The sequence below is a fragment of the Danio rerio genome, chromosome 12 (genome assembly GCF_052040795.2).
Source record: "Danio rerio strain M-AB ecotype USA chromosome 12, GRCz13ab, whole genome shotgun sequence".
Classification (NCBI taxonomy): Eukaryota; Metazoa; Chordata; class Actinopteri; order Cypriniformes; family Danionidae; genus Danio; species Danio rerio.
The window spans coordinates 349,638-377,500 of NC_141032.1; the positions used below are offsets into that span (position 1 = coordinate 349,638).

The 27,863-nt window shown below is 42.3% G+C and overlaps 3 protein-coding genes and 1 long non-coding RNA gene across 18 annotated transcripts in view; 1 reads left to right on the forward strand and 3 right to left on the reverse strand.

Annotated features, from left to right (window-relative positions):
• LOC147834353 (uncharacterized) overlaps nucleotides 1-3,314 on the reverse strand; it is a 75,821-nt gene extending 72,507 nt beyond the window's left edge. For all 3 annotated transcript variants that reach the window (XR_015503643.1, XR_015503642.1, XR_015503644.1), the window contains exon 1: nucleotides 3,078-3,314. This is a non-coding gene — a long non-coding RNA (uncharacterized LOC147834353). The remainder of the gene's footprint in view (nucleotides 1-3,077) is intronic.
• A 1,254-nt stretch (nucleotides 3,315-4,568) lies between these two features.
• On the reverse strand, nucleotides 4,569-12,068 carry map2k4b (mitogen-activated protein kinase kinase 4b). 5 transcript variants are annotated; one of them, XR_015503562.1, is made up of 13 exons: nucleotides 11,763-12,068; nucleotides 10,940-10,975; nucleotides 10,787-10,819; nucleotides 9,848-9,950; nucleotides 9,123-9,297; nucleotides 8,533-8,652; nucleotides 8,150-8,269; nucleotides 7,646-7,697; nucleotides 6,915-7,479; nucleotides 6,537-6,614; nucleotides 6,291-6,439; nucleotides 5,981-6,026; nucleotides 5,184-5,834 (listed from the first exon to the last, which is right to left on the reverse strand). XR_015503562.1 is itself a non-coding variant. In NM_001089421.1 (13 exon segments), coding segments are annotated over 13 exon segments (1,254 nt in total). In that variant the 3' UTR covers nucleotides 5,598-5,720.
• A 469-nt stretch (nucleotides 12,069-12,537) lies between these two features.
• On the reverse strand, nucleotides 12,538-15,241 carry adprm (ADP-ribose/CDP-alcohol diphosphatase, manganese dependent). 6 transcript variants are annotated; one of them, XM_087274762.1, is made up of 5 exons: nucleotides 15,183-15,241; nucleotides 14,207-14,789; nucleotides 13,507-13,629; nucleotides 13,071-13,378; nucleotides 12,540-13,015 (listed from the first exon to the last, which is right to left on the reverse strand). In XM_087274762.1, the coding sequence occupies exons 2-4, from the start codon at nucleotides 14,760-14,762 to the stop codon at nucleotides 13,089-13,091; spliced, it is 969 nt and encodes a 322-aa protein (XP_087130888.1). In that variant the 5' UTR covers nucleotides 14,763-14,789; nucleotides 15,183-15,241; the 3' UTR covers nucleotides 12,540-13,015; nucleotides 13,071-13,088.
• Nucleotides 15,242-17,837: 2,596 nt separating this feature from the next.
• gas7b (growth arrest-specific 7b) overlaps nucleotides 17,838-27,863 on the forward strand; it is a 25,380-nt gene continuing 15,354 nt past the window's right edge. Inside the window, exons 1-4 of one of the 4 annotated variants that reach the window (XM_087275495.1) lie at nucleotides 17,838-17,869; nucleotides 18,896-19,112; nucleotides 23,329-23,419; nucleotides 25,547-25,624. In XM_087275495.1, coding sequence (XP_087131621.1) covers nucleotides 18,936-19,112; nucleotides 23,329-23,419; nucleotides 25,547-25,624 — 346 coding nt within the window. In that variant the 5' untranslated portion in view covers nucleotides 17,838-17,869; nucleotides 18,896-18,935. Of the gene's footprint in view, nucleotides 17,870-18,760; nucleotides 19,113-23,328; nucleotides 23,420-25,546; nucleotides 25,625-27,863 lie in introns of those variants that run through there. The other 3 variants (XM_087275497.1, XM_087275494.1, XM_087275496.1) reach the window with 3 other exon arrangements.

The window sequence follows — 27,863 nt, forward strand, 5'->3', positions numbered from 1 at the left end:
TATCAAAAATAAAGAGAACTACTCAACAAAACCAACAAAAATGGAGATAACTAACCAACAAAACAACCAATAATGGAGAAAACTACCCAAACCACTGAAAATGGAGAATTGCCCAACAAAACAAACATAAATAAAGGCAACTACCCACAAAACAACCAATAATGGAGAGAACCAACCAAAACTATCAAAAATGGAGAGAATTACCCAACAAAACAACCAATAATGGAGAGAACTAACCAAAAATCACCCAAATTAGAGAGAATTACCCAACAAAACAATCAATAAATGGACAGAACTACCCAAAACCACCAAAAATGGAGAGAATTTCAACAAAAACACTACAAATATAGAGAACTACTCACAAAAACCAGCAAAAATAGAGAGAACTACCCAACAAAACAACCAATAATGGAGAGAATCATAACCAAAAACCAAAAAAAAAAAAAATAGAGAGAACTACCTACAAAACAACCAAAAATGGAGAGAACTAACCAAAACTATCCAAAAATAGAGGGAAATACCCAACAAAACAACCAAAAATAAAGATAAATACTCAACAAAAAAAAACAAAGTAAAGATAACTACCCAACAAAACAACCAATAATGGAGAGAACTAACCAAAACAACAACAAAAAAAATTAAGAGAACTAACCAAAACCATCAAAATTAGAGGGAATTACCCAACAAAACAAACAATAATGGACAGAACTAACCAAAACAACCAAAAATGGGAAAAGTACTCATACTAACACCACAAATGAAGAGAACTATTCAACCAAAAACATTTTAAAATTAATCGTACTCACCAAAATCAACAACAATGAAGATAACTACTCACAAAAATCACTAAAATGGAGAACCACTCACCAAAAAACACACACACACACACACACACACACACACACACACACACACACACACAAAAAAAAAATAACACATTTACAACAAAACCACCAAAAGGGAGAAGTACTCACAAAAACAGCACAGATAAGGAGAACTCCTCCACCAAAACCCTCATGATGAAACTAGTGCAGTTCTGTCCATTAGTTCCCGGTGTCAGTGACATAAGAGCAGCAGGGAAACTCAATAAAACACACAGGCCAAGCTTATATTAGCTTTGGAAACTTCTGCAGCATTTTTGAGAAAACTTTAAATGTAATGAGAATAAACGCGTCCTGTAGTGTGAAGCGTGTTAATATTTCCACACTTGTTCAATGCATTCTGAATTAGCATGTCATCAGGTGTTAACAGTACATCACCTGAGGGAAAACTATTAAGACAAACGTCTGGCCGAGGTGATGTTCCATTATTGTGTCGACCCTGACATTATTTAAAAGCAAAACCATTCATAATCTCTGCATGTGCCTCTCATCTTTATTTCATCTTCTCTGATGAATGTTGGACACCGGTAACCATTGACTTACCATTTCCTACCAACTTTCTTCAAAGCATCTTCTTTTGTGTTCAACAGAAGAAAAAAAACAGGCCTGTTATAAAATGACTAATGAGCGAGTAACTGATGTTTGTTAATCAAAATCAATGAATGACTGAATCAGCAGTGTGTGTGGTCTTGTTCTGCATCATCAGTGTGGTCTGCTGTACTGTGTGTCTCCAGCTCCCTCTGCTGGCCGTGAACAGAAATCAACGCACGTCTTCACACACTTCAGACGTTTCTTCAGAACTTCAGCAGATCACTCTTCATGTTTCCTCACATCCAGCTTCTTATCAGGCTGATAAATGAATATTCACATCCTCATCACCAACGACTCGCATTACTCGCATATCTAGAGCTTAGTGAAGCAATAACACATCCTACAGAAACGTGGCTTGAGTTACAGGTTATGGATATGAACAGCTACACATTACCTTTACTGATAAGAGCTGTAATATAGCGGATAAGCCTGAACTGAGGTGTACTCAGGAAATAAACACAGGTAAAATAAGAGTTTGTGTGTGTAATTAGATGATGGAGAGACTCTGAGAATGCAGATACTGTACAGACATGTGTCTGGATATGATTATACAGTATAGAGAGAAAACAGAACAACTCAACATCGCAACGTCAGATTTATCCAGTACCGTGCAGCACTACTGTGTCCAATGTGGAAACCCCTGTGTGCAATATACATCTGTGTGTACATTTGGAGACTTTAATAACAAACTCAATTTAAAAAACACATCAACAGTGATTAATAACACATGAGATAACAAGAAAACAGTTCATCAATCCGTATGGGCGACATGGTGGCCTCACAGCAAGAAGGTCTCAGGTTTGAGTCTCAGCTGGGTCAGTTGGTGTTTCTGTGTGGAGTTTGCATGTTCTCCCCATGTTGGTGTGGGTTTTCTCCGGGTGCTCCGGTTTCAGTCCAAACACATGCGCTATAGGGGAACTGATCAACTACACTGGCTGTAGTGTATGGGTGTGTGTGAATGAGTGTTTCCCAGTGCGGGTTTGCAGCTGGAAGGACATCTGCTGTGTAAAACATATGTTGGAATAGTTAGCGGTTCATTCTACTGTGGCAATCTCTGATGAATAAAGAGGCCAAGTCAAAGGAAAATTAATAAATGAATGAATAAAAAAAACTCATGATGAGGAGTTTGATGATCATTTGCTAAAAATAAAGACATTAATCAGAACCGAACCGTTTAATTGATTAAAAGCTGCACAGAGAATACATTTGTGCTGCCTCATGTTTGATGTCAGTAAGATTTAACATTAAAACCAGTCTAATATCATTTATTAAGTATGATAAAAGTGACAAGTAAAGCAAAGGAGAGGTTGAAGATTGTGTTAATCTGTAAGCTGCTGTATGTTCCCCGTTGGTGCCCTCCAAAGGCCAGGGAGAGAGTGCAGTGACAGCAGACTAGGCCTCACGGTGTTGGAACTAAACTGTGCAGAGCTGTGGCCCTCCAGGAATTGAGTTTAACAGCCCTGATCTCCAGCATCACAAACAGGGAAAGCAAAACAACAACAACTCAACCCAGACAGGCCGAAATCAGTATTAACACCTCCTCCTGCCCCCTCTCTCTCCACCTGCTCATTTACAATCACATGAAGCTGAATTAAAGAGACTTACAGTGTGGCGAGCAGCATGGCTGTACTCCAGGCGTGACCAACCCTGTCCCTTCCTGCAGATTTCAGTTGCAGCCCACATCAAACACACCTGCCTGTCAGTATCAAGCGCTGTTCAGGTCATCATTCATTGGTTCAGGTGTGTCTAATCAGGGTTGCAGGAAGGTCGATCTCCAGGAGCAGGGTTGAGCATCACTGCTGTAGTCTGTGTTTGTTGTGGTGTTTCCCTCAGGTCCGGTGTGAGTTTGTCCCTCCACTGATCACCTTCCGCAGCAGGTCAGAGCTCCGCCCACTGTAATCAGCTGCCTCTTGTGATTGGCTGGGCGAGGGCTGGATTACGGAAGGTGGAGGTATAAACAGCTGCACAAATCAAGCCGTCTAAGCTTATTTACAGGGCAGCTATGATGAAAACCATCTTCTGTGAGCTGTTTGGACAGAGCTGTGTGCAGTGTGGTCTGTCCACAGCCATATTGGGCTGATATAATCACACTAAGTCTTTTTATAAGTTTCCTGATGGTATAAATCGGATTCAAATTCCTTCCATTTTGAGACCGACCGTATGTAGAAGCTAACATGTACCAGTAGTAGCGTGTATAATCATATCAACAAGACTGGAGGAGAATGGCCAGACTGGTTCCAGCTGATAGCAATGGTAACTCAAATAAGCACTCGTTACAACCGAGCTCTGCAGAAGAGCATCTCTGAACACACAACACGGCCAACCTTAAGGCGGATGGGCTACTGCAGCAGAAGAGCACACCGGGTGCCGCTCCTGTCAGCTAAGAACAGGAAACTGAGGCTACAATTCACACAGACTCACCAAAACTGGACAATAGAAGATTGGAGAAACGTTGCTGCTCTGATGAGTCTCCATTTCTGCTGACACATTCAGATGCTCGGCTCAACAACATGAAAGCATGGATCATCCTGCCTTGTATCAGCGGTTCAGGCTGGTGGTGGTGGTGTAATGGTGTGGGGGAGATTTTCTTTGGGTCCATTAGTACCAATTGAGCATCAACGCCACAGCCTACCTGAGTATTGCTGCTGACCATGTCCATCCCTTTATGAGCACAGTGTCTCCATCTTCTGATGGCTACTTCCAGCAGGATAACGCAGCATGTCATAAAGCTCAATCATCTCAGACTGCTGAACATGACGATGAGTTCACTGTACTCAAATGGCCTCCACAGTCACCAGAGCTCAATCCAATAGAGCAGCTTTGGGATGTGGTGGAACGGGAGATTGGCATCATGGATGTGCAGCCGACAAATCTGCAGCAACTGTGTGATGCTATCATGGAGCAAAATCTCTGAGGAATATTTCCAGTAACTTCTTAGATCGACGCCACGAACATGGTTGAGACAGTTCTAAAGGCAATAGGAGTCCACCACGGTACTAGTAAGGTGTACCTAATAAAGTGGCCGCTGAGTGTATATCTTACAAGCACTTGTGGTTTGCGGAGAGCTTTAACAGCTGTCAATAAGCAGGAGTCAGAGAGGGCTGAGTATTGGTTTATTCTAGCATTGAGTCCATCATGAGTTCAGATCCAACAGAGCAGAATGACAAGAAGAACATCTGACCCGCAGGCTGATCATCATCATAATCATCATAATCAAGCGCTTCATATATGCAGACCTGAACACACACACACACACACACACACACACAGCTTTATCCCTGCACGGTTCCTTCTTACAGTTTTACACTTCACTCTTCCCACCACACACATACAATATTTCACAGTGATCATTTCTCTGTACAAATGTCCCCACTCTGAATACATTAGAACACACACACACACACACCTTATCCTACACTGTGGTGTACTTTATTATTCCTCTGAAGACTGTCTGGTGCATCATTATTATTATACAATCAACATTTGACAAGCGCTGCTGTACATCTTTACCATAGACAGATCTGGGGGATCAACACATGCTGAAGATGAGGATCTGTGCGCGGAAACACACACACACACACACACACACACACACACACACACACACACACACACACACACACACACACACACACACACACTTATTAATGTTCAGGACAGCAGGCGGATTTGCATATAAAGCTGCTAAAACACTCCATTCTGCACCACACACAGATTTGCATATGATTTATTAAATAAAGAGATGCGATGCTGCGCGCGCGCGCACACACACGCGCACACACACACACACACACACACACACATTCTTAAAAACACATTTCCTCACACAAACAAACAGTGACACTCAAACATGTTTATACACATAAACATACACACACACACACACACACACACACACACACACACACACACACACACACAGAGAGATGAAGAGTGATAGAGAGTGAGCTGCTTTACACACACACTCCTGAAAATGGCTTTGAAATGAGTTGATTCTTATTGCACGGATGTTCTGGGAGTGAAAGGCAAGCGTGTCCTCCTCGAACAGTCGTGTGTGTGTGTGTGTGTGTGTGTGTGTGTGTGTGTGTGTGTGTGTGTGTGTGTGTGTGTGTGTGTGTGTGTGTGTGAGACCAGCGCTCCCGTGTCAGACCCTGTGCCCTGGTTTGCTCTGGATCTTCGCACTCTCAGGTCAGCGGGCAGTGATGCGTGGACGCCACAGGACTCCGTTACCCAGAATGCCGTTCTCCATCAGTCCACATACATGGGAGAGCCGGGGGACGCCGGCATCTGGTCCAGGATCCGGCACACGTATCGGGCCACGTCCACCAGACGCTCCTCGTACATCAGGATAAACGGATGCTTCTGCGGGAGGAACACAGCAGCATCAGCAGACAGATCACACACACACACACACACACACACACACACGGGGAGTCAATCTGAACAGTGCACAGGGGAATAACTGATGTCTGAACATCACTAACACAGACGGATGCAGTGTGGCGTACCAGCAGCTCTCTGTACTTTGGCCTCTTTGACTCGTCCTTCGTAAGGCTGGAAGATAGAAAACACACACACACACACACACACACACACACACACACATAATTAAACATTGTACATGACCAAACACATCATATATTATCAAACACACAACATCTAAGATGATCAAACACACGTCACATGACCAAACACACACACACACACATCACTTGATCAAACAAGCATGACAAAAACACACACACACACACATGAACATATAAGGTCTGTCATGTCTCATGATCCCACACACACACACACACACACACACACACTGACCATAGGTTGACGAACTGGATGAACTTGTGTGAGAACTGTCGGTCCTCAGAGCTGCAGAGCTGCGGCGGCTCCCCCTTCACCACCTGCGTCAGCTGATCAAACACACTGTTCCAGCGCGGGTACGGGAAGCGGCCCGTGGCCAGCTCATACTGAAACACACACACACACACACAGCTCAGCGGGAGTCTACAGATGTGTGTAAGAAGAAACACACACACACGCACACGCACACGCACACACGCTCACCAGTGTGATTCCCAAACTCCAGACGTCTGAGCGCACATCGTAGCCCTGTCTGGAGGCGCTGGGGTCGATGCGTTCAGGCTGTCAAACACACACACACACACACACATACACACACACACACACACACGTGTAAAACACATGCTGGAATGGTTGGCGGTTCATTCCGCTGTGGCAAGCCCTGATGAATAAGGGCACTAAGTTAAAAAGAAAATGGATAAATGACTAGTCTTTGTGAATATATCTATCAATATTTTGCACAGGTGAATTTGCTTTTAAGCGTGTGGGTTTGGCTTCACATCTGTACATGGTGTGTTCTGCAGGAGTTATGATTGAGAGCTGTCTGACTCCATACTGAGCTGTTTAATAAGCGTCACTCACAGCCATGTAGGGTCTGCAGCCGGCGTCTCTGGTCTTGGCGATGGAGTCCACCAGCTGCCCGCTGATGCCGAAATCACACAGCTTAATGTTGCCGTTTCTGTCCAGGAGAATATTGGAGGGCTTGATGTCTGAAAAACACCAGCATGAAGAACAACTCCAGCACAAACACCCATTTAAAGGACACCTATCATGCAGAAATAGCTTCTATGCGGGGTTTAACCCCAGCAGTGTGTGTGTGTGTGTGTGTGTGTGTGTGTCAGCAGTGTGTGCATGAGCAGTGTGTGTGTGTCTCCAGCAGCCTCTAATGCTCAGCAGTACTGAACTGTGTTTGTTCTAATCAGACTTGATGAATGAAGCACTGTGATTAACATTCTCCCTCTATACGTGTCATCAGAGGGGGAAAGCCCCGCCCACTAGTGCCCATCTCACTCTGAAATCTCTTCTGAAAAGAGCACAATCTCATTTGCATTTAAAGCGACAGTCACCAAAACGCCACAATTAGGAACAAAGCCTGAAAGGGTCAGTTTCAGAGAGCTGGAGAACATCATCTGTGTACTGTTATCAGCTGAAACACACACACACACACACACACACACACACACACACACACACACACACACACACACACACACACACACACACACACACACACACACACAAGACACAGCAGGAACCTGTAGAATGAGCATAATAGGTCTCCTTTAATGGTGTAAACGCGTGTGAAAACTCACCTCTGTGGATTATTTTCAAGTTTTCCTTCAAGTGATTCAGTGCTTTCACAGTCTGCAGAACAACGGGTTTATATAATGATTATTTATTTTAATTATAATGATTAATCATTGCTAAGAACAATTTTACAATGTCACAACACAAATTAATCAAATAACTTTTAATATTAAGTCACTATTTAACAACAACAACAACCATTCAAAACACTATTATTGTTAAAGAGCATTATCTTTATTAAAATAAAAAATACTATTGTGTGTAATCATATAAAAGGCAATAACTAAAGAAATATTGTCATTAAGGTATTATTATTATAACGCAATGACCATAATACAAATCATGATCAAAATTAAAGTGTAAAAACAAAATACTGTACAGTTAAAGACAAAATTATTTACCATGATAATTCTGCCTTGAGCTGTTTTCTATTATGATTATGCACTTGTACAGACATATTATTATTACTACAATAATCAAGCTTTTGTAAAAAGACATCATTGACTTACTGCTAATGTAATTTTGCCTAATATTTCCTCTGGAATGACGTCATCTGACGCACAATATACATATTTGTAGAACTTGTCGAGGGAGGTAGCCATGAGCTCCATACAGATCCAGCAGTCGCCCTGAAAACACACACACACACACACACACACACACACACACACACATATATATAAATATATATCATTTAAATTGCTTAATTATCCAAAAAAAAAACAGTAGGAATTGCCAGGCTGTTTTATAAAGCGCTATACAGGCCTCTGGTGGTTAAACAATGACATTACACAGCATTAGCAAGGGACTCTCTCTATTTTAATTAGAAATACTGCACTAATTATAATTATACCAATTAAATATTGTGTGTGTGTGTGTGTGTGTGTCTGACCTCTCTGAAGAGAGCGCCGTAGAACTGTACGATGTATGGGCAGTCGGAGCTCCTCATCACCACGTCCAGATCCATCAGCAGCTGCTTCTGCTCTTTCTCATCCACCGTGGAGCGAATCCTCTGCGGGAAACAACACATTATAAACATAGGAGAAACCTAATTATATTGGAATTTTAAAGAAAATAATTAATAATAAATATGAAGATTAAAAATAACATTAAAAACAACAGAAAAGGTGCTGTATTGTGCACTGCGGCCACAAGGCGGCGCAGGTGAGCAGAACAGGCGAATCAAAACAGATCAAGAGTCACAGTTTTATTGAGCTCAAATGATTTTACTGCATACACTTACAAACAAACAACTGCGCTCAAATCAAAGATCACTTCCCTAACGTGCATGTAAGAAATAAGAAAATGACAGCACAAACATTACTGTCAAGCATTCTACAGAATATCCTACATTTATGAGAGATCTGCGCGGGGTCAACTCATTTCTGCCGTGACATTACCTTGATCCTGTGGTCTAGTGGATTATGTTATGAATGAGCCGACACAGAACTCTCTCAGTGAATATGGACCCGTGTTCCTCACCTTGACAGCCATGATCTGCCCGCTGGGTTTGTGCACCATGTTGTTGACGGATCCGTACGCTCCTCTCCCGATCTCCCCCAGATCCTTGAGGTCCTCGGCCGTGAAATCACAATGCTGTTCTGGAGAAATCTTCAGTTTGCCTGAAGACTCGATGCTGTGTGTCCGCAACCGCTCTCTGAAAGACAAGAGGCACGCTTGGTTTGAGGCAACGCCCACCTGCTATACAGCGCAATAGCTCCACCCACTCGCCATACGGAGCAATAGCCCCACCTACCTGTCATACAGGCCAATAGCTCCACCCACCTGCCATACAGAGCAATAGCTCCACCCACCTGTCATACAGGCCAATAGCTCCACCCACCTGTCATACAGAGCAATAGCTCCACCCACTCACCATACAGAGCAATAGCTCCACCCACCTGCCATACAGGCCAATAGCACCACCCACCTGCCATACGGAGCAATAGCTCCAGACACAGCACTTACAGAGCATGTGCGTGTATATAAACACACACACACACACACGAATGTGCATACATACACGTGTATGCATGCATGTGTGTATATATGTATGTCTGTGCAGGTGTGTGTGTATAAATGTGCATGTATGTATGCGTGTGTTTGTATACATATCTGTGTATATGTATGCATTTCATGTGTGCATGTACATATGTGTATGTATACATGCATGTTTATGTGTGTGTGTGTGTGTATGTGTGTCTCACATGTGTGGGTTCTGGAAGGCCGGTGCAGTGCTGGTGATGGGCAGACGCGCCGCCGGCTTCACTGGCGGATTGGCAAAGTTCAGCTTCAGCGCTTTGCGTTTGACTGCGAAAGAAAAACACCAACATCAGAGCGTTATCGAGACGTCGCTCGTGCTGTTGCGCATTTAAAAAACAGTAAATCAGCTCAACACAAAAACACAAAACAGGAATCAATGAATATGGGAATAAAACTGATGATGATAATAAATAAAACGATGATTCCACTGACTGAAAACAACCCAATCATGCAGCCTTTAAAGTGAAGAGACTGAAGATTTTATCCCCATATACTGTATTACCACCATATTACCCTGCCGAAAAGAGGACTTAAACAGATATAATAACCAAAACACAGCTGGAGTATTACTGTACTGAATAAAAACACAATTTTCATCCTAATAATGGAACAATATTGACCACTTCACAATAAAGTCTTGTTGGTAAATGTGAGTTAAAGTGTTCAGATGAACTGAGAAAGCCCAGATTACAGCTATATCCAGCTCATCATGTGTCCAACCTCTTCTACAAGATCTTCAGCTGTTAGTTATGCTGGTTAGTTCACCCTAAACCTACCGTACCTACTGCATTTACCAACTAATTATTTTCAAAATGATTAATTTCAAACACAATAACGCAATAATAAAACACAAATAAAACAAAAGAGGCGGAAAAACAGACAGAACAAAACAATATTGATTTAAAAAATCTCAGTTTTGCTCCATAATTACAGACATTCAGAACATTTATTGGCTATAAACTGATCTGAATGTGTCTAAATGAGATCTTCAGCATGAATATATGTATTTCTCAGATTACAGATGTATTATTGTATTGATCAGAGTGTTATTTGCTGGAGGACACCCACAGAAGGAGAATAACGGCACAGAGAAGCCAGCTTACTTTGGGTTACTCCAGACAGATTGATCTGAAACCCTGAAGAAATAAAAACACATGATGAAAAACACAGATGAGGATGATGATGATGATGATTATGATGAAGATGATGATGATGATGATAAAGGTGTGAATAAGAGCATCCTGTGAGCCGTTTACCTGTTTCATTCTGACAGCGCCAGCAGGAGTTTGAATCTGAAGAAGAGGAAAATAAACACACAAAATGATCAACACATCAGAGCGGTCAGACGGGATTAACATTGCCAACACACACACACACACACACACACACACAGACAGACTCAGACAAACACACACTCATGCAGACAAACACACAGATAACTATACACACACACATAGACAAACAAAAACAAACGTAAACAAACCGACAGACAGGCGCACACACACAAACATAAACAAAGAGACCGACACAGACACAAACAAACACACACACACATACAGACAAACACACATATGGACAAACAAAAATAAACGTACACCGATAGACAGACTAATACAGAAACACACGTACACACTCACGCAGACAAACACACACAGAAACACAGTGACACACACACACATAAACATCACATACACACACACACACACATACATACATACATACATAATAACAGTGATACAAACACGTACATCATCAGACAAAAATAAACAAACACACACACCTCCATACTCCAATATATAGACACAAATACAGTGACCATCACACAAACAAACATACTCATGCAGACACACAGAGAGAGAGAATAACACACACACACAAACAATCACACACACGTACACACGTACAAGTACACGTACACACACACACACACACACACAGCTGTACACACGGGCCTCAGTGGATCTGTGACTCTTTAATGAAGGCCTCGCGGGATCAAAACAATGCCCGCACTGCGCTATAAACACCGGATCTGCGACACCAGGAAAGACCAGGCCTCCGGCCCGAATACAGGACTCTTACCCTGAGCACCGATGGAGCCGAGTCGCGGTGAGAGTCCCGCTGGTCCCGCAGTACCGCCGCCACCGCACGAAGAGCCAGAGTCACTGCTGGGAGCCGCCATTGTGGATCTGCGGAGTCCGCCTTCACGCGCTCGATTCTCCGCCACTGTTTCTGACGCACACGCGACTCTACTGGAACGGCCGGAGCAGCGGTGCGCTCCCCATCCGCCCGCGGTGATCGACGCTTCAGAGGCGGACAGCAGTTTCTGGAGGAGTCGCGGAGGTTGCCAGGTGCGCCAGAACTCCCGATAAGCAGCGGTGCGCATGCGCAGAGCCGGACACATGCGCATGACAAATCATCACACATCTGAGGCGAAGTGTGCACTGTTGCGTCATAAATATTCTAATTATGTCGGTTATTTCCCACTAATTCACTTTCTGTTGGTATATCTTCAGTTCTTATATTAAGCTTTTATTTAATTTGTTTTAAGATCATATATCATATTACTGTGTGCATTTATTGTTTTATATTTCTCATTTTCCTTTGATTTATTTGGTTAAGTTTTAAGTTTTTTGGCATTTTATTATTTTGTAAGTACATGTATTTTTTTACTAATCTTAATCATCATTTACTAATTTTATTTAACGTTACTATTAATTTTTCGTTCATTCGTTACTCAGAATTTATAAGTAAATGGAAAAAAATAAAGTTGAAAGTAAATTAAAAATGATACTGAAGTTCAGGTTTTTATGTAGTGTTCTCTGCGCATGGTTAATAACTGTATCGTCCGCTCATGAATATGTTAATGACTTTATTGCTGGGTAATTACCGTGTTCTCCACTCATGAATATGGGATGTTGACTGTGTCCTCGGCTCATGAATATGCATCATCAAATACACAAATCAACACAGACTGTACTGTCCAGTCATGGAAATGATAAGCTGTTTGCTCTTCTTATGTAAATGACATTAATGTCTGCTCATGAGGATTATTATCATGATGGTTGTATTCTTCACTTAAATATGTCAATGTCCCTTCACGACTGTGTGATGAGTACTGTGTTCTCCATTCTCCGCTCATGAATATGGGATGATGACTGTGTTCTGTGCTAATGAATATGTAAATGTCCACCAATGAATATGTGACGTTGACTGTCTGCTCATGAGGATTATTATCATGATGATTGTATTCTGTCCACTCATGAATATGTGATGATGACTGTGTTCTGAGCTAATGAATATGTAAATGTACGCTGATGAATATGTGACATTGACTGTATTGTCCGCTCATGAATATACGATAACTGTATTGTCCGCTCATGAATATACGATGACTGTATTGTCCGCTCATGAATATGTAATAGTCAGGTCTTCCACTCGTCCTCTGCCCTTCATTACCATGCGGTCCTCATAAAGGTATGCGGTGGCGAAGGCGTGGCTATGGGGCGGAGTCTCGATCACTCCCTCCAGTGTGATGTGCTGAGCGCCGCTGGAGTCGGTGCAGCGTCCGCCATCGTGATCGTGTCCAGCGATGAAGCACAACACACTCTGGTGCGACCGCAGAACTGACAGCACAGCCTCGTGATTCCAGGCCAGACAGATGGGGTCAGCGGCGCACGGGTGCACCGGAAGATGGCCTGCGCGCACACACAAACACACACACACACACACACTACGGTTATTATCGGTTTGCATTTTTATTTTAATACAATTTGTGAATTTCCTGCACATAAACACACACACACACACACACACACACACTTACTGAAGATGAGCACGCGCTCCTGCTTGTGGTCAGAGAGCGTCAACACTGCGTCCAGCCACTGCAGCTGCTGCTCACTGAAGCCCCCGTTAAACTTCACAAACCTCTGCTCCAGACCCACACTCACTGCAGGAGACACACACACACACACACACACACACACACATCAGTGCAAACATATATATCAGGACCCAAATTTGTATGATGACATGGGTATTACACAGATAATACAAGGAGAAGGTGACTTAAGAGGACAAACCTGTGTGTGTGAGTGTGTGTGTGTGTGTGTGTGTGCGTGTGTACCTGGCAGCTGGTTGAGGTCCTGCAGGTTGTGGTTGTGTTGTGTTAGTATCCTCCAGGAGTGTGTGTGTGTGTGTGTGTGTGTGTGTGTGTGTGTGTGTGTGTGTGTGTGTGTGTGCGTGTGTGTGTGTACCTGGCGGCTGGTTGAGGTCCTGCAGGTTGTGGTTGTGTTGTGTTAGTATCCTCCAGGAGTGTGTGTGTGTGTGTGTGTGTGTACCTGGCGGCTGGTTGAGGTCCTGCAGGTTGTGGTTGTGTTGTGTTAGTATCCTCCAGGAGTGTGTGTGTGTGTGTGTGTGTGTGTGTGTACCTGGCGGCTGGTTGAGGTCCTGCAGGTTGTGGTTGTGTTGTGTTAGTATCCTCCAGGAGTGTGTGTGTGTGTGTGCGTGTGTGTGTGTGTGTGTACCTGGCGGCTGGTTGAGGTCCTGCAGGTTGTGGTTGTGTTGTGTTAGTATCCTCCAGGAGTGTGTGTGTTTCTCACTCTCCTCTTCTCGGCCAATCACGCTCAGGTCATACGCGTCCAGCAGCACGAACCGAAAGTTTGGGGCGGGGCTGAACTCGTAGGCGTAGATGTCGTCACCGATGAGGTCGCTTCCGGTGTCGGTCCCTGTCCTCTGCGCGCTGTTGAGCCGTGAGGAGAGCAGCGATGGCCGGCTGAAGTTGTAGAACTCGTGATTCCCCCACACGTGATGAACGTCCACCGAGCACGCGTCCAGCTCCGCCATCACCGTGTCCAGCGCGCGGTCTGAAGCGTCGCGCCGCCGGTTGTGTCCGTCAATAATGTCTCCGAGCTGCACGACGCACTGGACGCGCTCCCGCCGCCACTGCAGCACCGCGTCCCGCAGCAGATCCGCGCTGCCCCGGTAGTAGCGCCGCCGCGTCCGCAGGTAGTTCTCGCCGTCCTCGATGTCCGCGTACTGAACGTCGGCGATCAGACCGAACGTGAACACCGGATCCTCCATCGCCGGTAACGGCTGCCTCTAGATAACCTTGACCGGAAGTTAAGGAGAATTATCCATATGAATGATTGAATTGACTATTAAAATGTGTTTTATTAACGGATATTCCCACCACAACCCTAAACACACCCTCACGGCCATTTAAAAAGATTCATTACTGTTGTGTAGCGTCACAGATTATGCTAACAGTTAACGAATGCGCCAATATAAACTCAACTTTACCTCAGTCTGATCGGCGACGGTTAACGGCTAGTTAGCGTTGACCGTAAGTTAACGACAGTTATTTATTTAACGTTCATTCCAACCAACCACAACTCTAAATATAACTGCCACAGAAATGATGCTAGGCTATGTTTACAGACATGCTACATCTCTTCTAGACTTGTAGAATAATAACCCTCAGAGCCCGAGTGTGGAGCTTACCGGGAGTCTGTAGTGAAAACACCGCTCTCTCGGTCTCTCCAGCCGGTGTTTCCGCTGTCAGAGTCACGTGGTTTCGCCAGTTTCTGTTTCGAAACATTCAGGTGGATCCCGGTGAACCGGATCAGCTGATCTCAGAACAGCACAGACCGGTCAGCGGTTATTAAAGACACTTTTTTTCAGTGCTTTCTGCTGTAATTCGTCTTATTGTTGACCTCGAATACTTAAAATAATGCTGCTAAATGCTGAATATGTCTCAAAAACACCGCAAACCGTCTAAATATAGCCGGTTTCAGCGGATGGTTGGGTAATGTTTACTGGTATTCTGTAGTTAGAACTTTGTCATGTCTTATTATTTATGTTTTAGCAGGTTAATAACACTTAATCAAACTATCAACATGTCTTATTGTTTACTTTGCTTTATTTATTTTTTAAACAAATGTGCTTGATTTGAAAAGCCACAGGTCCTCCAAAAAGATCATTTACTCATTATCACTTTCCATATAAATATATAAGATATATAAAATGTATCGAATGATGTTGGGGTGGCGCAGTGGCCTGATCACCTCTCGGCAAGAAGGTCGCTGGTTTGAGCCTCAGCTGAGTCAGTTGGTGTTTCTGTGTGGAGTTTGCATGTTCTCCCCGTGTTGGTGTGGGTTTCCTCCGGGTGCTCCGGTTTCAGTCCAAACACATGCGCTATAGGGAAACTGAACAACTACACTAGCCGTAGCATATGTGTGTGAATGAGAGTGTATGGGTGTTTCCCAGTGATGGGTTGCAGCTGGAAGTGCATCCGCTTACAGCTGGATAAGTTGGCGGTTCATTCCGCTGTGGCATTTAATAAAAAAAGAACCATCAACCATCACAAAACACTACACTATCACATGCCAAAGCACAAACCCCATTAATAATAACTGTAGATGACTGTAAGCAGCAGAGGGCGACACTGATGCACATTCATTGCTTTAGTGTTTCAAACTCTATTATCATTACAACAGTGCGAGTTTTCTGAACACTCATTTGCCAAAGCAAAAGGGGAAATTATTTTATTCACAGAACGCAAATCAAACACTGATCATAGTGAAGAGGTCATCAGTGTGTTATTCAATTTCTTTTCAGCTCAGTCCCTTTATTAATCAGGGGTCGCCACAGCGGAATCAACCGCCAACTTATCCAGCATAAGCTCTATGCAGCGGATGCCCTTCCAGCCTCAACCTAACACTGGAAAACACCCATACACACTTATTCACACACACACACTCATACACTACGGCCAGTGTAGTTGATCAGTTCCCCTATAGCGCATGTGTTTGGACTGTGGGGGAAACCGGAGCACCCGGAGGAAACCCACACCAACACGGGGAGAACATGCAAACTCCACACAGAAACACCAACTGACCCAGCCGAGACTCAAACCAGAGACCTTCATGCTGTGAGGCCACCATGTCTCCAAATTTGAGTGTTTTGAAGGGTTATTGTGAATAATAAAGGTTTCTGGTGTCAGTTAATGTGAACACTGTAAAATAAATGAGTCAAATTAACTTTATGAGTCATTGAACTGATATGATTTCCCAGAGATGGGTTGCAGCTGGAAGGGCATCCGCTGTGTAAAAACGTGCTGAATAAGTTGGCGGTTCATTCCGCTGTGGTAACTCCGGATTAATAAATGGACTAAGCCGATAAGAAAATGAATAAAAGATGAACTTATATGATTTGAAACATCTTGAGTAAGTTAGAACAAGATTAACTCAGCTTAATAAGTTACATGAACTAAAACATATGTGGTCATGACTAATTGATCATATATTGTTTTACAGTATAGAGTTTTTCATATATCAGACTGTTCTGTACATGCCTGCACTGTAAAAACACAAAGTTGACTCAAACTTTTAAGGCAGGGGTCACCATGTTCCTGGAGGGCCGGTGTCCTGCAGATTTTAGCTCCACCCTTATCAAACACACCTGAACAAGCTCTTACTAGGTATATGAAACATCCAGGCAGGTGTGTTGAGGCGAGTTGGTGCTAAGCCCTGCAGGGACACCGGCTCTCCAGGACCGAGATTGGTGACCCCTGATTTAAGGCAACAAACTTCAGGACATTTTTGAGTTTACTCAACTTAAATCGAGTCAAGAAAGTAATTGGGTTGACAGTTGAGTCAACTCAAAAATGTCCTAAAGTGTCCTAAAAGATTAAGTTGAATTAACTTTTTTTTTTTTTTTACCGTGTGACGTGTTTTGGACAGGGAAACTAAATCATGATAGCTTAATATAGTTGCTTTAAATCAGATTTTCTCTTGAACTCAGCTTGTTTTTCTGAGTTTTAGATAGTGAACTAAATCTGCACGTTCTTAAAAAATTAAACACTTGTCACTTGAGCTGTCTTGTAAGAATAATGTCACACAGTGGGTTGTTTTAACTCAGAAAATTAATACAAATTAATGAATGATCATTAGTTAGAGATATTGTGAAACTCAACATGATGAGTTGAAACAGAAACTTTTTAAGTGGACGTGACTCACATTTTCAAGGCAGCGGGTGAACTTGAGTTTATAAGTTTAATCAATGTGAAGTGTTTTACAGGAGCATTATTAATTATTATTATTGTTATGATGCAGTCTGTGTTCTAATGAGTTCCCAGTACTGGGTTGCAGCTGGAAGGGTATCCGCTGTGTTAAACATTTGCTGGAATAGTTGGTGGGTCATTCCGCTGTGGCAACCCTTGATTAATAAAGGGAGTGGGCTTAAGGTAAAAGAATGAAAGAATGTTCTCATAAGTGATTATTTTATACGTTAAATAACTGTTCATAGTCTTTGTATGATTGATCTGCTCTGGGCTGAACATGTAGCGCTGCTCTATCAGGGTTTTAGTTTAATAAATCAGCGGGTTTATTTGACTGCAGTGTGTGTCCATATCTGACCTGCAGAATGCCTGAAGTGTCGCAGTGTCTGTCTGTGATCTCCTCTATTAGATCATCCTGATGTGGAGAAACTGAGCAGACTTTACTGAATGAGCCAATCTGTGTGTGTGTGCGTGTGTGTGTGTGTGTGTGTGTGTGTGTGTGTGTGTGTGTGTGTGTGTGTGTGTGTGTGTGACAGAGAGAGAGTGTGTGTGAGAGTGAGTAACAGAAAGTGTGTGTGTGTTTTGTGAGAAAGAAAATTATTAAATGAGTAGGCGAATGTGTGTGTGTGTGTGTGTGTGATGTGTGTGGGTGTGTCCTCCGAGAGACTCATTCAGTGTGTCGCGCGCTTCTCTCGCACGCGCTCTCTCCGGCGGAGCCCAAAATAAAGTTTGGGCAGTTTTCAGTGGAGTTAGTAGAGTTATCAGAGAACGTATATGTGTGAGAGAGTGTTTAAGTGTGTGTGTGTGTGCGCGCGAGAGAGAGAGAAAGAGAGCGTTTGAATAAGCGAGTGTGTGCATTTTTAAAATTATTAATAGGCTACATAAGCGAGTGTGTATGTGATGATATGAGTGTGTGTGATGGTATGAGTGGATGAGTGTGTGCTATGATGATGTGAGTGGGTGTGTCCTCGGAAATTGAGGGTGTCGCGCGCATCTCACGCACGCACGCGCGCGCTCGCTTAGTTCAGAGACGCGCAAACTCCGGCGGAGCCCAGAATAAAGTTTGAGGAGTTTTCAGAAGAGTTAGATGAGTTTCCAGTGGAGTTAGCAGAGCTATCAGAGGAATTATCCGAGGAGTTGTTAGTGGAGTTAACAGTTTTCTGTGGAGTTTTCATCACCCGTGGATCTCCCCGAGGATGTCCGGCTCGTTCTGCCGCAGTCTGTACGCCTTCACCGGGGAGCAGCACCGGGAGGGTCTCAGCTTCCAGCCCGGGGAGCTGATCCTCATCACACAGGCTCCCGAAGGAGGATGGTGGGAAGGAGAGAAGGACGGAGCCCGGGGCTGGTTCCCGTCCACATACGTGCAGATGGAGGTAAATAAATGCTCTTTATCATCACCGAGCACGAGTCCAGTAACTTACAGTAGCCCGACTATACACATCTTACACACACATTACTATGAATGTGTATGTAATACACTATACACATTATGAGTGCTGTACGAGGGGCTCAGGACACTCTTAAAGGGGCAGTTCACACACAAACATCAAAATGTACTTATTTACTCTCAGTCACCATTGAGCTGGGTTTATAATCGCACATTCTTTCAGTGACAACTTTATTTTGTTTATCACGCCACTTCAAAACAACTGTTTAATTGACTGTAACCAGTGCTGTATGTATAAATGTGCTGTATTCTGATAGTAATTAGCTGCTGATGTGATTACTCTATTTATAATTAGCAAAGCCTTTCTGAATTTAGCTATAGTAATAAACAATGTTAGAATGTGTGAATACAAAACCAACTCTACCAATTATTCCAACTCTAAATAGTGAAATCACACTAGCAGTCAATGACTATCCAAGTACAACACTGTTTACAGTGAATTAAACAGTGCTCATGTTGTTTTGATGTCATAATTACATGCGATTTCAGACTCAATATTTAAAGTAACTTCACTTCAGTTTCAGGACACTCTTAAAGGGCCAGTTACACGAATATTAATATTTACTCGTTTGCTCTCAGTTGAGTGGTTTGTTTCAAAACAAACTCAAAATAATATACTTCTGAAGAAAGCTGGAAGTCAATAGGGATTTTAAAATATATATTACTTTGTGTTTAACAGGGTTATAACAATTGAAAGGAGAGTAGATGATTAATTAATTTCTTTTTGGAGTGTCCCTTTAAGAAGTGGAAGCATTTGTCAGTTGTTTCAGAATGATGACATGTTTCCATCTGAAACTGAATGTTGAGTGAGGGACGGGGATTTATTACTGACTAAATTATTGTATTTTGGGGGGCGAATTATACATTTCAAGCCATCTGCAATTTAACAAACAGGTTCTGAATGTTTCCCTCATGTTGTTCATCTGATAGCAGCTCTTCCTCATTCCTCAGGTAGATCTGAATCAAAATCCAGCCTCATGCACTGATGATAAAGTGCTCAGACATGCTGAAGTAGATGCGGATCGGCTGTTCATCGCCTCTTTTTATTCATTTTATTTAATTATTATGAAATATGTACAAACTAGGTGACACGGTGGCTCAGTGGTTATCACTGTGGCCTCACAGCAAGAAGGTCGCTGGTTCGAGTCCCGACTGGCTCAGTTGGTGTTTCTGTGTGGAGTTTGCATGTTCTCCCCGTGTTGGCGTGGTCCAAACACATGCGCTATAGGGGGATTGATCAACTACACTAGTCGTAGTGTATTAGTGTGTGTGGGTGTGTGAAAGGGCATCAGCTGTGTAAAACACGTGCTGAAATAGTTGGCGGTTCATTCCACTGTAGCGACTCCTGATGAATAAAGGGACTAAGCCGAAGGAAAATGAATGAATGAATGTCATCATGTGATCAGCCTGATACACAATATTAATAATAAAACACATTTGTTTCACATATCGCCCTTAGTGGAGTGCTTAAAGGCACAGTTCACCCCTAAGGAATTTTAGTTGAACACAAAAGAAGATATTTTGAAGAATGTTGGGGGGAAAACAGCAATTTTTGTGTATGTTTACGCTAGAGAGTTCAGGAAGTTCTCAGGTGAACTGTGCCTTTAAGGCAAAAATAATGTTAAAACATGAACACATTAGCTGTTTGGCTTTACAGTTACCAACATAATAAAATTAGTTACGCAACAGTCATTAGAATTAAAACTGTGTAATGACACTAATCCTAACATCATAGTGTGTGTTATTATTACATATTACTCAGAACATGAACGTTCAGTTGCATCACACATCATCAGACATGAAACGTCACATGCACCATTGATTAAATTGATTTAATACACACTTATTTCTTTTGCAGCTATATTTAGGCTTATATATACATGTGCTATAAAAGAACTGATGATAATAACAAGTTCAAAACTATAAATAATGCATCACAAGGACGGTTTAACTTCATTTTACAAGTAAGGGTGATTTTTGAGGTTTGTTTTCCGTAGAAATCCACTATATTGAGAGCAGACCTGCATGTTTTCATTCTCCTTTTCTTTGTAAAGTGTGTGTACTGAAAGCTGGAGAGGACAAACACAGAGCTTTGAGTCGCAGTGACAATCTCTGCAAACGAGATTACAGAATGACTGATCATAATTGAGAATGGAAATGAGAAGCAGAATCAAATATCCTGTGTGTGTGTGTGTGTGTGTGTGTGTGTGTGTGTGTGTGTGTGTGCGTGTGTGTGTGTGTGTGTGTGTTCACGAGCCTGAAGTTCAGAGGGAAACTGTACACAACTGCTCTGTTATCAGCCGCAGACACACACACTGAGGGTCATTGTTGGAGAGCTGAGTCTGTGGGAGAAACACTGAGTTTTACATCTGAGAAACGAGCAGAAGCAGAGCCATTCCTGAGCAGCGCACACTGACACCATAATCTACACCACAACTGCAACACACACAACTACAATATGAACAACTGCAACACACACAACTACAATATGAACAACTGCAACACACACAAGAACAAGTAACACTACTAGACTCACAACAATGACAACACTGCTCAAAATAACACTCACAGCAACAACAACAACTACCAGCAGCACAGCCCTCCAACAATAACAACACTGCACAAATCAACAACACACACAACAACACCTAAAGCTATGCTGAATCAAGTGTGAGTGAATCTGATAATGAGTGTGAAAGTGGCTTACTGGAGGAGTGAATAATAGGAAACACACACACACACACACACACACACACACACATTCAGAGACTCCTCCGCTCTCTTGTGTCAGTACTGGCCGTTGTTGCTGATCGATCAGTGTGATCAGTGAGTGTATGATCAGATTGTGTGTTCATTGTGTTGTTGAAGCCACAGGCTCATCCTCAGGCTACACACACACACACACACACACACACACACACACACACACACACACACACACACACACACACTCCACCATCTGCAGTCATAAATTATTCAGTTGCACATACGGCATCATATCAGTGACCCACATCATCAATCTGTGCACACACACTCTCTATACACATATTTTACATACATAACTGTGTATCCATACACATATTACACACACACACACACACACACACAAACACACACACACACACACACACACATACACACACACACACACACGTCACAATAACCCCCCCCCCCCCCCCCCCCAAAAAAAAACATCTATTTGATTTGGTTTGAACATATACATTGCTCTTAAAGGGCCAGTGCACAGGTATGAGTGTGTGTGTGTGTGTGTGCGTGCGTGCGTGTGTGTGTGTGTGTGTGTGTGTGTATATGTGTGTGTGTGTGTGTGTGTGTGTGTGTGTGTGTGTGTGTGTGTGTGTGTGTGTGTGTGTGTGTGTGTGATTTACTGTCCTGAATAAAGTCGTCTGGCACTGAACACACACATTTCTAGCATTCTCAACTGGAGAAGATTATGAGCGGGAGAAACCCTGAAGAGCAGCACAATACAGTTCACACACACACACACACACGCACACACACACACACGCACACACACACACACACACACACGCGCACACACACACACACACACACACACATGCTGCAAAACAGTACTGCAGAAGTCACACTGTCTTTATTTTAAAAGGTTTTTACAAAGTAAATCAAACCTCATTAGCCTAGAAATAAATAACACCAATAATAATAATAATAACAACAACAACAATAATAATAATAATAATAATAATAACAATAATAATAATAATAACAGTAATAATAATAATAACAATAATAATAATAATAATAATAAAAACATTAAAAATAATAATAACATTAATAATAATAATAATAAAAATAACATTAATAATAATAATAATAATAATAACAACGTTAATAATAATAATAACATTAATAATAACAATAACATTAATAATAACAATAATAACAACATTAATAATAATAATAATAATAATAATAATAATAATAATAATAATAATAACAATAAAATTAATAATAATAATAATAATAACATTAATAATAATAATAATAATAATAACATTAATAATAATAACAATAACATTAATAATAATAATAATAATAATATTAATAATAATAATTGTTTGTGAATATATAATGAAAGGAATGTCTTGTGTGTTGTTTTCCAGCAGTGTGTTGTGGACGAGCCGCTGCCCAGACACTGGAGGAGCTACATTTCCCCACAGGGACGCCAGTATTACGTCAACACCATCAGCCACGGTAAACACACTCAACACTGTACCTGTGACAAGCCGTAAACACGTCTCTGCTGTGTCTAGAGTGTGTGTGTGTGTGTGTGTGTGTGTATGTGTGTGTGTATGTGTGTGGGTGTGTGTGTGTGTGTGTTTGAGTTTCTCAAAGTGTTTCTGCATCAAGTCTGATTAGAACAAACACAGTTCATTACTGTTGAGCATCAGAGACTGCTGGAGATACTCACACACACACACACACACACACACACACACACACACACACACACACACACACACACACACACACACACACATACACACACTGCTGGTGTTAAACCCTGCATGAATGTCATTTCTGCATTATAGATGTCCTTTAAGGATACAGGGTAAAAGTTCTCATAGTTAAAGTCTCTCCTGTTCTTCTTCTGCTTCACCTGCTGTAAATCTCTGGCTGATTTTCTCACATTTCTGAAGCGTCATCTATGAGATTCACACACACACACACACACACACACACACACACACACACACACACACACACACACACATTCTGCAAACTACACACTGACATTCAGCCTTGTGTGTGTGTGTGAAGATGCTGTTTTAGCACACACAGTCACACACACACACACACACAAACACACTTACATTTTGCAAACTTCACACCAGCTTTCAGACTCATGTGTGGGCTACAACAATATCTTCACACACAGATGTGCACACACAACCGACAAATATTCCAGCATATGTTTTACACAGCAGATGCCCTTCCAGCTGCAACCCAGTACTGGGAAACACCCATACACACTCATTCACACACACACTCATACACTACGGCCAGTGTAGTTGATCAGTTCCCCTATAGCGCATGTGTTTGGACTGTGGGGGAAACCGGAGCACCCGGAGGAAACCCACGCCAACACGGGGAGAACATGCAAACTCCACACAGAAACACCAACTGACCCAGCCGAGACTCAAACCAGCGACCTTCTTGCTGTGAGGCCACAGTGCTGACCACTGAGCCGCCGTGTTGTTGTTTTATATACACTACTACTATGAAATATTTGGTGTGTTTAATTATAAATATCCTGCAGTGTGGTGAGCAGGAATGCAGACAGGTGTGTAGATGTAGATGTAGACTGTTGTGGTGTACTGAAACACACACACTAATCCTCCTGACGGGTGTGTGTGTGTGTGTGTTCTCCAGGACTGCGCTTCTGTTTCTGCTAAACACAGTTGAGAAACAAGAGTTGAGAAAGAGATGAATATCCAGCAGCATTACTCTAATCTAACACACACACACACACACACACACACACACACACACACACACACACACACACACACACACACACACACACTCTCTCTCTCTCACACCGGCACTGGGTTTATGTGCACTGTGATTCAGCAGGCGCTTGATGTGTTTGTCTGGTCGTCATGGTGACGTGTGTGTGTGTGTGTGTGTGTGTGTGTGTGGTTTCCTTCCTCTTCACAGCTGTAGTGATGTGTTCAGGGAGTGTGTGTATGTGAGAGAGAGGAGAGTGAGTTGTGTGTGTATATGTGTGTATGTCAGTGTCAGTGTGTGTTTGACGTCAACATGACGTCACATTGATGTTGTACCCTAACGTTGTGGGGACGTTGCACTTTGTTTGTAAATGACGATCGGGTTGACATCAGAAGTCTTCACTGACATCCATGTCCAACGTCCAACCTAAAATCAACCAAATATCAACATGTGATGATGTCACAGCTTGACGTTGTGTGGACGTTACCACTATGACGTCTATCAGACGTTGAATTTCGTTTGCCACACCTTACATATAAATATTAGTATTTGACGTTAGTATGATGTTGGTTTAAGATGTTGGCTCAATGTTGGATTTTGGTCACTTTAACAACCTAAAATCAACCAAATATCAACGTCATGTGACGTCATTATTGGACATCAAATTAGCATTGTTCTTAGACGCTGGATAGACTTGAATTTTGGTCACCTGACATCACAACCTAAATCTAACCTAATGTTAACGTCTGATGGCGTTGTGTGTGTGTGTGTGTGTGTGTGTGTGTGTGTGTGTGTGTGTGTGTGTGTGTGTGTCTCCTCAGTTAAATGACTCCTGCAGGGTGTTTGATTTTAATGTTTGTTTTTTTTCAGAGACGACATGGGAGAGACCGTCCAGCACACCGGGGACACCCAAAACACCCCTCAAACACACACACTCCAGCGGCACAGGTACACCAACACACACTTTTCTCTTTGCTTTAGTCTTTTTGAGGTTTACATGTTCTAAAATGAAGCTGGGTTTGCTGCTTAGCCAGTTCAGTTTCAGTTCTACTAATCCTGGGTTTTAAATTCCATAAAGGCAGCTCAGGTTTAATCCATCTTTGTCATCATAGTAATTCATACTGCACCGCTATGTTATATTAATGTTTTGTTCTGGTTGTGTTCAGGTTTGTTCTGCTTATTTTCAGGTTATGTTACGAATTTGTTCAGGTTGTGTTCAGTGAATGTTCTGGTTATGTTCCTGTTATGTTCAGTCTATGTTCTGGTTATGTTCCTGTTATGTTCAGGCTATGTTCTGGTTATGTTCCTGTTATGTTCAGGCTATGTTCTGGTTATGTTCCTGTTATGTTCAGGCTATGTTCTGGTTATGTTCCGGTTGTTTTCTAGTTGTGTTCAGGTTATGTTCTGATAATATTCTGGTTATGTTCCGGTTGTGTTCAGGATATGTTCTAGTTATATTCCTGTTATGTTCAGGCTATGTTTAGGTTATGTTCCTGTTATGTTCAGGCTATGTTCTGGTTATGTTCCGGTTGTTTTCTAGTTGTGTTCAGGTTATGTTCTGATAATATTCTGGTTATGTTCCGGTTGTGTTCAGGATATGTTCTAGTTATATTCCTGTTATGCTCTGGTCATGTATAGGTTATGTTCCAGTAGTGTTTAGGTTATTTTCAGGCTATGTTATGGTGATGTTCTGATTATGTTCAGGTTGTGTTCAGGTTATTTTCAGGCTTTGTTCTGGTTATGTTCTAGTTGTTTTCCGGTTGTATTCCAGTTTTGATTATCTTCTGGTTATGTTCCAGTTGTGTTCAGGTTATGTACAGGTTATTTTCAGGCTATGTTCTGGCTATGTTCCGGTTGTGTTCCAGTTATGTTCTGATAATATTCTGATTATGTTCCAGTTGTGTTCAAGATATGTTCAGGTTATGTACAGGGTATGATCTGGTTCTGTTATGTTCTGGTTATGTTTAGGTTATGTTCCAGTAGTGTTCAGGATATGTTCTGGTTATATTTCTGTTATGTTCCGTCATGTTTAGGTTATGTTCAGGTTATTTTCAGGTCAAGTTCTGGTCATGTTTTGGTTGTGTTCAGGATATGTTCTGGCTGTGTTCAGGATATGTTCCGGTTGTGTTCAAGATATGTTCAGGTTATGTACAGGGTATGATCTGGTTGTATTCCTGTTATGTTCTGGTTATGTTTAGGTTATGTTCCAGTAGTTTTCAGGATATGTTCTGGTTATATTCCTGTTATGTTCGGTCATGTTTAGGTTATGTTCAGGTTAAGTTCTGGTCATGTTCTGGCTGTGTTCAGGTTATGTTCTTGTTATGTTCCAGTTATGTTCAGATGTAAAGAACATGTCAAATCTTTTCTCCAGCTCTATTAGTCATGATTAGACCCGGTGATGGTGTTCTCTAGACCCAGACCACCATCTGACCTCGCTCACCTAAAAGCGCTCATGATGTTGATTCTAAATAGCATTCAAAGATGTACACAATACTGGAATATCTCAGCAAATATTAGTGAATAAATCAGCGTTTCCATCCAATGAGAAACAGGAGAACATAAGCTCCTCAGTTGCTGCTGAACTTGCGGCAGATATTGCTGAGAGAAGTGTTTTTAATGCAATATTCCAAAAACACAGCTCATGTGTGTCAGGCTTTAAGGATGACTGTGCTCTCTGTGCTGAGACTCATCCAGAGATAATCTGATTCACATCAGCGATCAGCGTTTCTCACTGTCAACAACAGACGAGAGCAGAGATCAAGCATCATACAGCAAACCACATACAGGAGAGCTGAGCGATGCCAGCAGAAGACTACAGATGTACAGCATACTCCACCAGTAAAGACTGATTCCTGAACCAGTGACTCACTAGTGACTGAATGAAGTCACCAGTGGTCGATCCCATCTTGAGGTTGCTTGGGGAATGTTTAAGATGAAAGGTAATGATGAGGAAAAACACTGGACATCATCATCATCATCATCAGACACATCGCTCTGGAGGATCCTCTGAGGCCTGAGCTGCTCAATAATGAAAAGAGTTAAAGCGTCTCTTTGACCGACTGCAGAGCGCTTCCTCTGACATTTACCCTGACCCTCAGATTACAGCCAGCTCTGTGTTATCCTCCCTCAGCCACTGAACACTCGCTTCATCTGCACTGACTCTCTGTACAGTCTAACTTTAGACACA